This window comes from Montipora capricornis, chromosome 12 (assembly GCF_036669925.1).
Source record: "Montipora capricornis isolate CH-2021 chromosome 12, ASM3666992v2, whole genome shotgun sequence".
In the NCBI taxonomy this organism is placed as follows: domain Eukaryota; kingdom Metazoa; phylum Cnidaria; class Anthozoa; order Scleractinia; family Acroporidae; genus Montipora; species Montipora capricornis.
The window spans coordinates 29,654,938-29,667,437 of record NC_090894.1 but is presented as its reverse complement, the minus strand read 5'-3'; the positions used below and the strand labels follow the sequence as shown (position 1 = coordinate 29,667,437).

At 40.0% G+C, this 12,500-nt stretch overlaps 3 protein-coding genes across 3 annotated transcripts in view; all 3 read left to right on the top strand.

Moving 5' to 3' along the window:
- The window catches only part of LOC138026161 (kelch-like protein 3), a 21,800-nt gene extending 19,735 nt beyond the window's left edge, over window positions 1-2,065 (top strand). The window contains exon 2 of the mRNA XM_068873377.1: window positions 1,813-2,065. The gene's annotated coding sequence lies outside the window, so the exon portion shown is untranslated. The remainder of the gene's footprint in view (window positions 1-1,812) is intronic.
- Window positions 1-2,065, top strand: part of LOC138026159 (kelch-like protein 3) — a 2,423-nt gene extending 358 nt beyond the window's left edge. The window contains exon 1 of the mRNA XM_068873374.1: window positions 1-2,065. This exon is cut by the window's left edge and continues 358 nt beyond it. Within this exon, the coding sequence (XP_068729475.1) occupies window positions 1-1,768 (1,768 nt within the window). The 3' untranslated portion in view covers window positions 1,769-2,065.
- Window positions 2,066-9,707: 7,642 nt separating this feature from the next.
- LOC138026164 (kelch-like protein 3) lies at window positions 9,708-12,062 on the top strand. The gene has a single exon (XM_068873380.1). The coding sequence runs from the start codon at window positions 9,875-9,877 to the stop codon at window positions 11,687-11,689; it is 1,815 nt and encodes a 604-aa protein (XP_068729481.1). The 5' UTR covers window positions 9,708-9,874; the 3' UTR covers window positions 11,690-12,062.
- The last annotated feature ends 438 nt before the right edge of the window (window positions 12,063-12,500 follow it).

The window sequence follows — 12,500 nt, the reverse complement described above, 5'->3', positions numbered from 1 at the left end:
CACTTCCGCATCGAATTCCAATATGGCGGACCTTTCACAGCCAATGCCATCAGATCCATCAAAACACTGTCAGGAACTTATCTATCGTCTGGATGCTCTCAGAAGAAAAGAGAGTTTCTCCGATGTAACAGTGTCAGTAAAAGACAAAGAGTTTAAAGCTCACAGAGTTGTGTTGGCAGCAGGAAGCCCGTTTTTTCTTTCACTTCTGGTCAGTGGCATGAAAGAGGGAAAGGAACAGTTCATCAGGATAGAACTTGAAGAAGCAACGGGGTCAGTCATGGAAGAAGTTCTTAAATACATTTACACCGGTAATGTTGCAGTCACCAAGGGGAATGCCCACGACTTAGTCGCAACAGCAGATTATCTTCTTTTACCAGGTTTGAAAACGTTGGCTTCTGATTTCTTGAAGGAGAACATTACAACTGAAAACTGCATTTTCAGTTATTACTTTGCCGATAAGTATCAGTGTTTGGAATTAATGGGCGAATCCTGTGAATTTATTAACTCAAAATTCAGTTCAGTCATGAAAACAGACAACTTCCTGAAGCTCGATATCGCGCAAGTCACGAAATGGGTTTCCAGTGATGATGTTACTGTCACCTCCGAGGAAGAAATTTTTAAGGGAATAGTAAAGTGGGTGTCTCACAAAAAGACTGAACGAGAAAGCGAATTTGCTAAATTGTTGAATCAAGTCCGTCTGAAATCCATGTCTCATGACTTTCTCTTCAACGAACTGATCAATGAAGAACTGGTAGCAACAAGCAAGGAGACTTCAAATTTTGTGTTGAGATCCATGAAGTGCATTTTTGATCCCTTCTGTGAAGATGCTGCCAAGCCACCCAGGAAGTGCTTGGAGAGGTACACAGATGTAATTTTTGTTTGTGGTGGCAGGACAGCCTTATGCTATTTACCGCAGAAAGACATTTGGTATCAGTTGCCAGACATGTTACTTGAACATCAAAATCATGCTGTTGTTCAATACAGAGATAAAGTTTGCATTTTCGGGGGACAGCGTGTTGGACCAGGAAAATCTCGAGTAATAGAATATTTTCTATCTTCCACTAATTCCTGGGGGACAGTTGAAGGAAGACACAAAAGTGATGTTTGTTATTGTTTATCAGTTCTAGATGGTTGCATCTATGCATTATTTTGGAAGGCCATTATTCTCTATAAGCTTGATGAGAATGTTTGTGAGGCTGTGGCTGATCCACCAACTCTTCGCCATGGAGCTTGTTTAGTCAGTGATAAAAGACACCTTTACTTGGTAGGAGGAAGAGATGCTATTTATCAGGTATCTCAAACAGTGGAAAGGTTTGATCCTATTTTGGCCACATGGGAGGAGGTTTCAGCTATGAATGAAGCAAGAGTTAATGCTTTTGGAGCAGCCATGAATGGCAAGATCTACATAGCAGGTGGCATAACGGAAAACGAGGGACAGTGTACATTATCGAATTCTTGTGAGGTATATGACCCATCATCTAATGAATGGCAAGTCATGAGTAGCCTCAAGGTGTGTCGTCAAGCTGCAAACATGGTATGCGTTCAGGAAGCCCTTTATGTGGTTGGTGGCTTCAAAGACACTCAATTGTGTTCAAGAGAGTTATCAGTGGAAGTGTTTCAGTTAGGAGCATGTGAATGGAAAAGTAAGTCCACTATACCCACTAACTTTGAAAATCAAAATCCTGGGGATCAAAATAAAAAGATTCATCATAAGGCATGTCTTGCAGTGATCGACAAGAGCCTATTAGAAAAGCTGTGTAAGCTTTGACATTTGACATTTCTCTTTAAAGACTTATGACTGTGTAATGTTGGCATTCCTTCAAATAGTGCCACCTGGAGACATTTTTCCCTTTAATTCAGTATTATGACTACCCTATGGTAACATTCCTTTTTAGTGCCATGAGGAGAAATTTTTTCCAATATTTAAGGGTTTGTTTAACCATTTCTTCCCTTCATCCACCTTTAATTCAAGTGACTTCCTTTTGAGGTGACTTACTACAGTTTAATTTCCAAAGAAAATGATCAAGATTTTGAAATCTATGAAATTAAAGCAACAGGAGATCTCTTCTGAAGTGTCAGTCACTGGAATTGATGTAAAATGTAATTTTACCTAACAAATAAATACAAATCAGGGGAAAATACTAAATATAGTGACTGAGTTCCTGGAGGGGGGGACTGGAAATCAGAAATTCAAAGACAGGCCATTTTCTAAAAAACTAGCTGTGGCTTTCCAATTCATGTATAGAGAGACAGGTTTTTCGCAAATGGAAAAAATGTCGATTTTTGTCTCTTTTGATAATAAGTGAAAAATTGTCTGATAGTTTTTTTTACAAAAATGTTGATGCTTTCATCTTCCAGGGTTCTTGCTACTCCTTGAAGTCCTTGAAAAGCCCTGGAATTTAATTTTGGACTTCCAGGGCACTTGAAATGCCCTTGAAGAAAGGATTTGGTGGGAAACTGCTTGAAAACTCCTTGAATTTTTGCTCGGGTGAAACTTGTTGGGACTTAAAGAGAAAGGTTAAAAATTGAGCCCAAATTTGACTATTGGGGAAAGATTAAATGCAAAAAAATAAAAAGCCCGTGTGGGCACTTAACTTGCAGGACATAGGAAAGAATATCAAGGTAGACTTTTTCAGCAAAGAAAACACTGAAACACGATGTATGGAATAGACATCTTACAAACATTCATTGAAACCTTAATTTCTTGTTCTTGAAAGCTCCTTGAATATACCTTGAATTTTATACACAAAATCCATCATGAACCCTGATCTTCATATTGTTTAGTAATTGAAATTCCCAAAATTTTAACCCTGGTCGTCCGTGGTTTTTATGCAATTACTTTGAATGTCTTTTACAATGTATAGATGTTATAGTTATTTCTGGTACTTTGATCTGAAAAGGTTATGATCACATGGGACGCTCCCATTTGAGGGGCTTAAGAACTTTTCCATTTTGCCACCCCTGTGCTGATTTGGGAAGTCCCTAACATTAACGTTGACAGTTTTATACTATTTGTTAGAATTTGTTGCACCAAACAATATGTTGACAAGAATTGGATGCACATACTATCCTTTTGCCACTCAATCGCTGATGCAAATGCCAAGAAAACCAATTAAAACTGATAACTTTTCAGTTGTTCAAATGTAATAAATTTCTGATAATTGTAAATTAGCATAAGTTGCTATTTTCCCTGCTCGTGTCAGAGGCCTGGTGAGCCGTCTTAGGTGCGCAGTGGTTTGTGGGATTTATGTTTGTAGTTTGCGAGCGTTAGTAGGCTAAGTCATTCTACGGTCAGCCTTTACCACTGCACAAGTCCAGTTTCGTCTATTGTTATATCGCACTGGAAAAAAAAAGTTTCATGCCTTCGTTAGGCTGTATATGGTAGCGTTCTTTTTCATTGTAAATAGTGTTTTTGAATAAGAATACCTAGAACCCCAAGGGTTGCACCACTGCCTCGGTCGGGGGTACACCTTCCCCGGTTTTTTTCACCTGCTGGTTTTTAGGAGTTCTCGTGTCCGGATCTAATGCATTTCTCTTCTCTTAGATTTGATGTATAAATGTTTTTGTACCCATTCCAATGCTTAATAAATGGCACGGTGTCTTAGCTGGCCAATGCACCCAAATATTACTGTTGTGTCCGGTTGAGTAGTGGAGGCAAAATGGAAGGTGTGTTTTTAAACTGCTCAAATACTTTTGAACATCCTCACCATCAAATTCTAACTACTTTGCGGCCAAACTCCGACCCTTAATACGTTAACCCTAACTTCAACCCTTAATCCAGCAGAAAAAAGGACAATATAAGTTCAGTTTTCGTCTCTTTTCTCAGGCGATGTCCTTATTGTAGGGTAGTAAAACTTCAATGTGGCTTTTGTTGTGAATCAACGTGACAACAATTTCTAATGAACCGACCGTCAAAATTGGTTGCACGCATACAAAATACCCAGACGGTGATTAGATATTTCGAACGGGACCTTTACAATAGCACTTGTTTTAATTGACGTCACGAATTAACGCCCAAAGCATTATGGGATTAATATGCGGAGAAAAACAGACATTTTTGCGCCGGGATGTTTGTCCGCATTTCAATCCCATAAGGCGTTGTGAAAGGGCGTTATGATCTATTTTTATCACTTGTGGAAAATGCTATAGAGGTTTTGCACGGCAGCCATATTGCATGGCAGGAACAATGAAAATGTGTATGCATTAGAAAGAACGTTTGTTCCCATGGGAAAAAGAATCTATTGTTCCTGCCATGCCACATGGCTGTCGTGCAAAACCTTTATTGGTTACACGTATCCAAATCTAGAAAGGAAGAAGTGATCTTCGTACTTATCTGGAGAAAAATAGTTCTCTTACTGGCATATGCTTTCTCATTTGTGTTATCTTTAAACAACTTTTAAGTCTTAAAAGATTTCCTGACGAGTGGAAAAGCGCCAGAGTTACCCCACTTTTCAAACAAGGGGAACAGAATGACTCGTACAATTACCGCTCCATTTCCGTTCTTTCGGTAGTAGCCAAAGAAAAGGAGAGAATAATTTATGGCCAGTTAAAAACATATATGGCAGTAAACGATTTTATATCTAAATATAAATCGGGTTTTCGCACAATTCGTTCTACTGTCACTGCTTTACTTGAGGCTACAGACTCTTGGGCGTATAACGTTACCGAGGAAAAGTCAATGCAGTCGTCTTCCTGGACATAAAGAAGGCCTTTGATACGGTCAATTACGAAATCCTTTTATCTAAATTGAGCAATTATGGACTATGCGATAACGCGCACTCTTGGTTTGTCATACTTGGACAACCGCATGCAGAGATGCTCAGTTAATGTCTCGCTCTCTAGGAGCTGCTCATAAAGCCGTGGTGTTCCTCACGGCACTATCTTCGGACTGCTGTTATTTTTACTGTATATTAATGATTTACCTAATTGCCTTTCAAATTGTCAATCAAGGGTGTATGCGGATGGTACGTATCTAACCTGTACGCAGGTTTCAGCGTTGACAATATCCAATCCTGTCTAAACGACGATTTAGCAAATGTTAGCAATTGGCTGATTGCAAATAAACTCACGCTTAATATGACAAAAACTGAATTTATGCTTATTGGGCCAAAATAGAGACTGTGTACTTTAACAGTTCCTCCTAGACCTTCAGTATTGAGCAAGTTACTACTGCAATATTGTTTAGGGAAACTGTGGGGTAACTTTGCAGAACAAATTGCAAAAACTAAAAAACAGAGCAGCCCGTGTTTTGACCAATTCTAACTATGACGCTGATGTCAGAAATTTATTTCAACTCTTAAAAGGCAAATTGAAAGAGCAACAATGGTATTTAAGGACGTTCGCGCTAATTGTTTGTGCGCAACGTTACTGCGCAGGTAACGCGACTGTAATATGTCACGCATTACTTCGAGCATTAGTGAAGTTGAGGTTTTAAAACCTTTGCAAAAACCGTAGACGATAAGTCTTGCACAGCGTTGGATCAGAGAAGATCGTGATCAGTCAAAATTGATTTCAAATATTTATGAAAGTCAAGTAGACTACTGCACAACTGATATTCGCGAGGTTGTATCAGTCGTGCACTAGTCTACTTGACTTTCATACAAATTTTTCAAGCATCAGTTAAAATAACATGGCGACAAAAACGCCGAGGAAAAAATTCCAGGTCGGCAAAAGAATGGCACATTTATTTCCGAATCATCATGAAACTTCAAAGAGAAGTGAGCGGGAGGATGGAAAAGCTCTGGAAAAGGTAGCTGATCGAGTAGACTAGTGGCTGAAAGTTTGGAAAACTCGAGGACGAAACGTTGCGTAAATTTAATGGGGCTGTTTCTTTTTAATGTTTTTATTACCATACGAACTTAAGTTCAAAGTGAATGCATGTTCTTAAAGTTCTTTTCCTTTACTTTCGTGAAAATTGAGCAGTACTTTCGTCCTCGTCCGCTTCAATAGTGCGGACCTGCGTGGAAACAATCAGCGATTGAATTTCACAAAAAAACTCACTCCAGAGGATGAGCATGACGGCAATGGAGAGATATTATACAAAACACCAACCAAATGAAGATGATCCCTGCTTAAAACTTCGTTGCTATGCTCGAGAAAGGTTTTTTTCCGGTAAAAACCTTTCATCTCTTCAACGATCGATCCTCTCTTGGGTTCCAGTCCTTGCCCGACAGGTCACGCAAAAGCATGACAAACGAACTTTTCCAAGAGCTTTGCAGAATCACATCGATTTTACTCGTTCAGATCATCGGTGACCCCTATTTTTTTAATCATGAATCACTTACTTTTCTTACTATCTACAAAATATGATGAAATGAAAAAATTCTCACCGTAAGAAGTTATCTTTTTTTAACATTTTCTTTCCTCGTGCCATCGAATTCTGGTAGTGGTTGCAACAGATAGAGCTTACGAAAACGCTCGTCGAGGATGAACTCTACTGTTTACCACATCCCTAGCGGCATACAATTATCTAAAAATCTCACTCCTAAAAACCTATGCACGGAAACTTTCACTCCAACAGTTTATTTTTATGATTTTCGATGGATGAGCAGATGAGCCTACATCTCGCTATTATGACCGATTTCTCGAAATTAAGGCATTTTTCCACTGCCATTTTCTCCGAAACAAAGTCGGTGACCCCCTTTTTTTTTTTCATTTTTGGAGTATGTACTTTATGACCTAACTCTAGGCGAGAAATGAAGAAAATCTCACCGTAGGAAGATTTTGGCGCGAGCGTCCTTAAATCACTACAGAGAGTAGCGCCCGAGTATCTCCGCTCGAAATTTGTCCATCGCGTGAATACGGTAAATGTTTTGCGCACAAACTGCTACAAAAACAGCTTTTATTGGCTATAGTGGCGCAGTTTTGTGGAACAGTTTGCCTTTAGAACTAAGGAAAGCAGAGTCCCTCAATCAATTCAAACGATTGATCAAAGAGTCAAAGAGGCTCATATAAGCCACTCTTTTAAACACGGCATTCATCATGAAAGCAGCTTTTATTTTGTAATATTATATTAGGGTAGGATAGCAAAGGTAGGTTACATAGTTTTATCCATGCTTGGTTTACAATTTTTAAATGTTTTTATATTGATGATGATTTGTACGGCGGTTAAATAAAAATTATAGACACCTGAAAAATTCAGGCGGCTTTGACAGGATTCGAACCCATGACCACTGTGCCAGATGCCTGTGAAACGCACTACCTGAAGTCACTCGGCTGGAAGCAGGTCAATTTGTTGGCCTCCTGTGTTGGCAGTGGTCATTAGTTCGAATCCCGTTGAAACCACATGAATTTTTCAGGTGTCCGAGACAATTGCTTAAAGAGGCACTGTCATGCTAAATGTTTGTTGTTTTTAGGTCAAAATTGGGTAAAAATCTAAATTAGTAATTTATTTCAAAAGTTCAACATTCCTGACAACCCACTGAGAAGATATGAAATGTGTTTATGGCACAGAGAGCTATTCGCATTTAATTTTTGGCGACTCTCTGAAGACACTGTCCAATCCATTTCCATCCCCTCCATTCTTGACCGCAAACAACGAAGAATAGCTTCAGTGCACTTCAATGGTTATTGGCAACAAAAATACAGCATTATTTTTTGGTCTTCATTGATGGAAGCCGTCTTTTACTGTTTTCAAGTTTGATTAAAATACCGTGACACTGCCCCTTTAAATTGTGCAGAAGACTAGAGATTCAGACCATTTGCAGATGTCATTACAGTAGCAGCACTTTTCTCCTCAGTTATTTAAAGACCCTGAGTTTTGTCCTACCGGATCTTTTGATCTCGCGCGACCCCCCGCACAGTAGTCTGATGCTCAGTCAACTGAGTCAATCGTTTGTGTTGCTTGTTCTTAGAAGCTTTTAGCAACTCCTATATATTCCTGTCACGGCGTTTTCACAGACCCAAATATTTCTAGATTTAATTCCCCGCGAATTAGACTCCCGCAGGAGCCCGATGGCCAATAACAGGAAACTAACTTGACGGCAAAGGTAGTCCAAACATAGATTGGTCTGTAAAAATGCCGTGACATAGGCTTAGTATGGGAGTTTCTCGCTCCCACTCATGGGCTCTTGTCAATACCCATCTTTTCTTGGACTCGGGCCGAAAATACGCGCAGTCGCGGTAGTGGTATAATGCTGCTGTAACCGTTGACGACCGTTATTGTTTCAAATTTCTGAGACTACGCAAAAGGGTCGGAAGTCCGAGATTCGCCGACTTCCTGCTATGGCTGTGGTCAGAGTCCGTGTTCTTGGGGCTGTTCAATAGAAAAGCGGACTCTGGGGACAAGAAGGATTCAAACTCCGAATGTTGTGGGTTGGTGTTTATTGCCAGTGGTGCGTAGATGCGTAAATTACAACTGAATGAAAAACAAAAGAAGTTGACATTTCACCGGCCTGTAAGCAGGGTATTGAGTGAATATTTTGGCTGCGGACACACCAACTCGTGAAAAGAAAATTCTCACGCAATTGCGGCTCGCAACCTGCTTACAGGCTGGTGAAATTACAACTTTTTTTGCATTTTTTTCGGTTCTGTCGTAGGTCTGATTTACGACACTATATGTGGTTAAGTCGTGGTATAAGCTACTCGCATTAGAAATTCGTAACTAAAATCGTGCTGTCTAAATCACCCTTTCAGTTAAAAGAAGCACTTTAAAGTTTTCATGAAAGCCGACACATTGGCTTGGTTCTTTAGGCAACAAGCTATCATCTGGGAGGTCGTGAGTTCGAACCTCAGGCGGAACAAACCCTCAGGTTTTTTCAAAAAAAGTGGAGCTTTTGTGGCACTTATTTCAAGGGATAAAGTAGCTAGATTGCTTGGATTTTTGGTTGACTTTCAACTTTGCGCCTTCCTTTTACTGGAGGATGAGAAGCTTAGGTTCGCAACTTTACGTGAACACATCTTAGCCAACTGAGAGGTCTGATGCAGTGAAGACCCTATAGCGACTGGCTGGTAAAATATCTTCGTTTTGTATCGCAGTCCCTGCTGCTTTGCTCTACGATTAAATTATTTTCCGACCACCGCTGGCTTCGCGTTTAGTTCGAGTGACGGGAGACTTAGGAAGGAAAAAAAAACAATGGAGTTTCCTCGACTCTTGGGAGGGTTGTCTCCCTTGGCTTAATAAAAACCAAGTTGTGGTCAAGATTTCCTCTGATGCTTCAGATTTTGGTTGGGGAGGCTTCATCCTGTCACCGGACATGCCGTCTTTTGAAATTCGGGAATATTGGATGGGCGATGGCAGATCTCTTGTGATATTTGTTAAAGAAACCCTCGCCTTGGTTATTACATTGCAGGATGGTAAAACCCTCGTTACCAATGGGCCCGTGGATGTCCACATAGACAATATGGCTTTTTTACAGTCTCGGGAGAAACAAGGCTGTGAGAATGCACAACTTAACGACGCTCTCAAGAAGTTGCAGGAGACAGCCTACGCCTTCAAAGCAGTTATTTCTTTATCTTCTTCCAACCAAGCCAATATGGACTGCAAATAAGCAGTCTCAGTTAGAAATTCCCACCTATTGCCCGGGTAGTCTCCTTCGCAGCCGTCTTTCGAGGTGTCACGCAACGCTCCCCCGAAAGGAAGGAGGGAGCGTGACAACCCGATAGACGGCTGCGAAAGTTACCAATCCCCTACCACCTGGGGACTGTATTGTGTCTTAAATTCCTTTACTTTCCCACCTTTTTCCAGGGTGTAGGGGGAGATGGTGGGAGTTTACGTTGAGGCATGTACACAGGAATCGTACACAGGCCTCTTGACAGAGAGACAGACTGGGTTTGAGGCTGGTGATAAATCTTCTGTATTTTCTTCTCGTAAAATCTAAGAAGTGCTAACTTTTTTTAAATTTCTTAACCAACGCATAGTTCTGCAAGTATCGGTATGGAAGAAGATGCAGAAGCAACTGATTACGAAATCGAAGATTTGAACACTTCCGCATTGGATTCCAATATGGCGGACCTTTCACAGCCAATGCCATCAGATCCATCAAAACACTGTCAGGAACTTATCTATCGTCTGGATGCTCTGAGAAGAAAAGAGAGTTTCTTCGATGTAACAGTATCAGTGAAAGACAAAGAGCTTAAAGCTCACAGGCTTGTGTTAGGAGCAGCAAGCCCGTTTTTTCTTTCACTTCTGGTCAGTGACATGAGAGAGGGAAAGGAACAGTTCATCAGGATAGAACTTGAAGAAGCAACGGGATCAGTCATGGAGGACGTTTTTAAATACATTTACACTGGTAATGTTGCAGTCACTAAAGAGAACGCTCACGACTTAGTCGCAGTAGCAGACTATCTTCTTTTACCAGGTTTGAAAACTTTGGCTTCTAATGTTTTGGAGGAAAACATTATAATTGAAAACTGCATTTTCAATTATTACTTTGCCGAAAAATATCAGTGTTTGGAATTGATGGCGGAGTCCTGTGGGTTTATTAACTCAAATTTCAGTTCAGTCATGAAAACAGACGACTTCCTGAAGCTGGATATTGCGCAAGTCATGAAATGGGTTTCCAGTGATGATGTTACTGTCACCTCCGAGGAAGAAATTTTTAAGGGAATAGTTAACTGGGTAACTCACAAGAAGAGTGAACGAGAAAGCAACTTTGCTGAATTGTTTAGTCAAGTTCGTCTGCAATCCATATCTCGCAAATTTGTTTCCAACGAATTGGTCAATGAAGAACTGGTAGCGACTAGCAAGGAGACTTTGAATTTTGTGTTGAGATCCATTGAGTGCATTTTTGATCCCTTCAGTGAAGATGCTGCCAAGCCACCCAGGAAGTGCTTGGAGAGGTACACAGATGTGATTTTTGTTTGTGGTGGCAGGACAGCCTTATGCTATGCACCCCAGAAGGACATTTGGTATCAGTTGCCAGACATGTTACTTGAACATCAAGATCATGCTGTTGTTCAATACAGAGATAAAGTTTGCATTTTTGGTGGACAGCGTGTTGGACCAGGAAAATCTCGAGTAATAGAATACTTTCTTTCTTCCACTAATTCCTGGGGGACAATTGAAGGAAGACATGAAAGTGATGTTTGTTGTTGTTTATCAGTTCTAGATGGTCGCATTTATGCATTATCTTGGAAGGCCATTATTCTCTATAAGTTTGATGAGAATGTTTGTGAGGCTGTGGCTGATCCACCAACTGTTCGCCATGGAGCTTGTTTAGTCAGTGATAAAAGACACCTTTACTTAGTAGGAGGAAGTGATGCTTTTTTGCAGGGATCTATAGCAGTGGAAAGGTTTGATCCTATTTTGGCCACATGGGAGGAGGTTTCAGCTATGAATGAAGCAAGATATAATGCTTTTGGAGCAACCATGAATGGCAAGATCTACATAGCAGGTGGCATAACTAAAAATGAGCGATGTTATACCACATTGAAGTCCTGTGAGGTATATGACCCATCAACTAATGAATGGCAAGTCATGAGTAACCTCAAGGTGGGTCGTCAAGCTGCAAACATGGTATGCTTTCAGGAAACACTTTATGTGGTTGGTGGCTTGAAAGACGCACTATCGTCCTCAAGAGAGTTATCAGTGGAAATGTTTCAGTTAGGAGCATGTGAATGGAAAAGTAAGTCCACTATACCCACTAACTTTGAGAATGAAAATTCTGGGGATCGAAAGAAAAAGATTCGTCATAAGGCATGTCTTGCAGCAATTCACAAGAGCCTATTAGAAAAGCTGTGTAAGCTTTGACATTTTGATATTTTTCTGTAAGAGTTATGACTGCGTTGTGATGGCATTCCTTTAAGTAGTGCCACCTGGAGACATTTTTTCCTTTAATTCGTTATTATGACTACCTTATGGTAACATTCCTTTTTAGTGCCATGTTGAGAAATGTTTTCCAATATTTAAGGTTTGTTTAACCATTTCTCCCCTTCATCCACCTTTAATACAAGTGATCTCCTTTTGAGGTGGTGTACTACAGTTTTCCAAAGAAAATGATCAAGATTTTGAAATCTATGAAATTTAAGCAACAGGATGTCTCTTCTGAAGTGTCAGTCACTGCAATTGATGTAAAATGTAATTTTACCCAAGAAATAAATGCAAATCAGGGGAAAATGCTAAATATAGTGACGGAGCTTGTGGAGGGGAGACTGGAAACTAGGCATTTCAGAGGCCTTTTTCAAAAGCTAGCCGTACAACCCACCTTACAATTTCAGAATTTATTAGCGAGAAAACATAATCATGTATAGACAGAAAGGTTTTTCGCAGATTTGCAAAAGTGTCGATTTTTGCGTATTTTGATAATAATGGAAAAATTGTCTGATCTTTATTTAAAAAAATGTTGATGGTTTCATCTTCATATTATTTACTAAGTGAAATTCCCAAAATTTTAACCCTGGTCATGTCCTGGTTTTTACGTACTTACTTTGAATGTCTTTTACAACGTATAGATGGTATAACAATCATTTCTGGTACTTTAATCTGAAAACGTGTTTCAGTTAGGAGCATGTGAATGGAAAAGTAAGTCCACCATACCCATTAACTTTGAGAATGAAAATCC

What these genes read in the sequence shown, in the direction of transcription:
- LOC138026164 (XM_068873380.1), top strand. Translation starts at nt 9,875, where the DNA reads ATGGAAGAAGATGCAGAAGCAACTGATTACGAAATCGAAGATTTGAAC.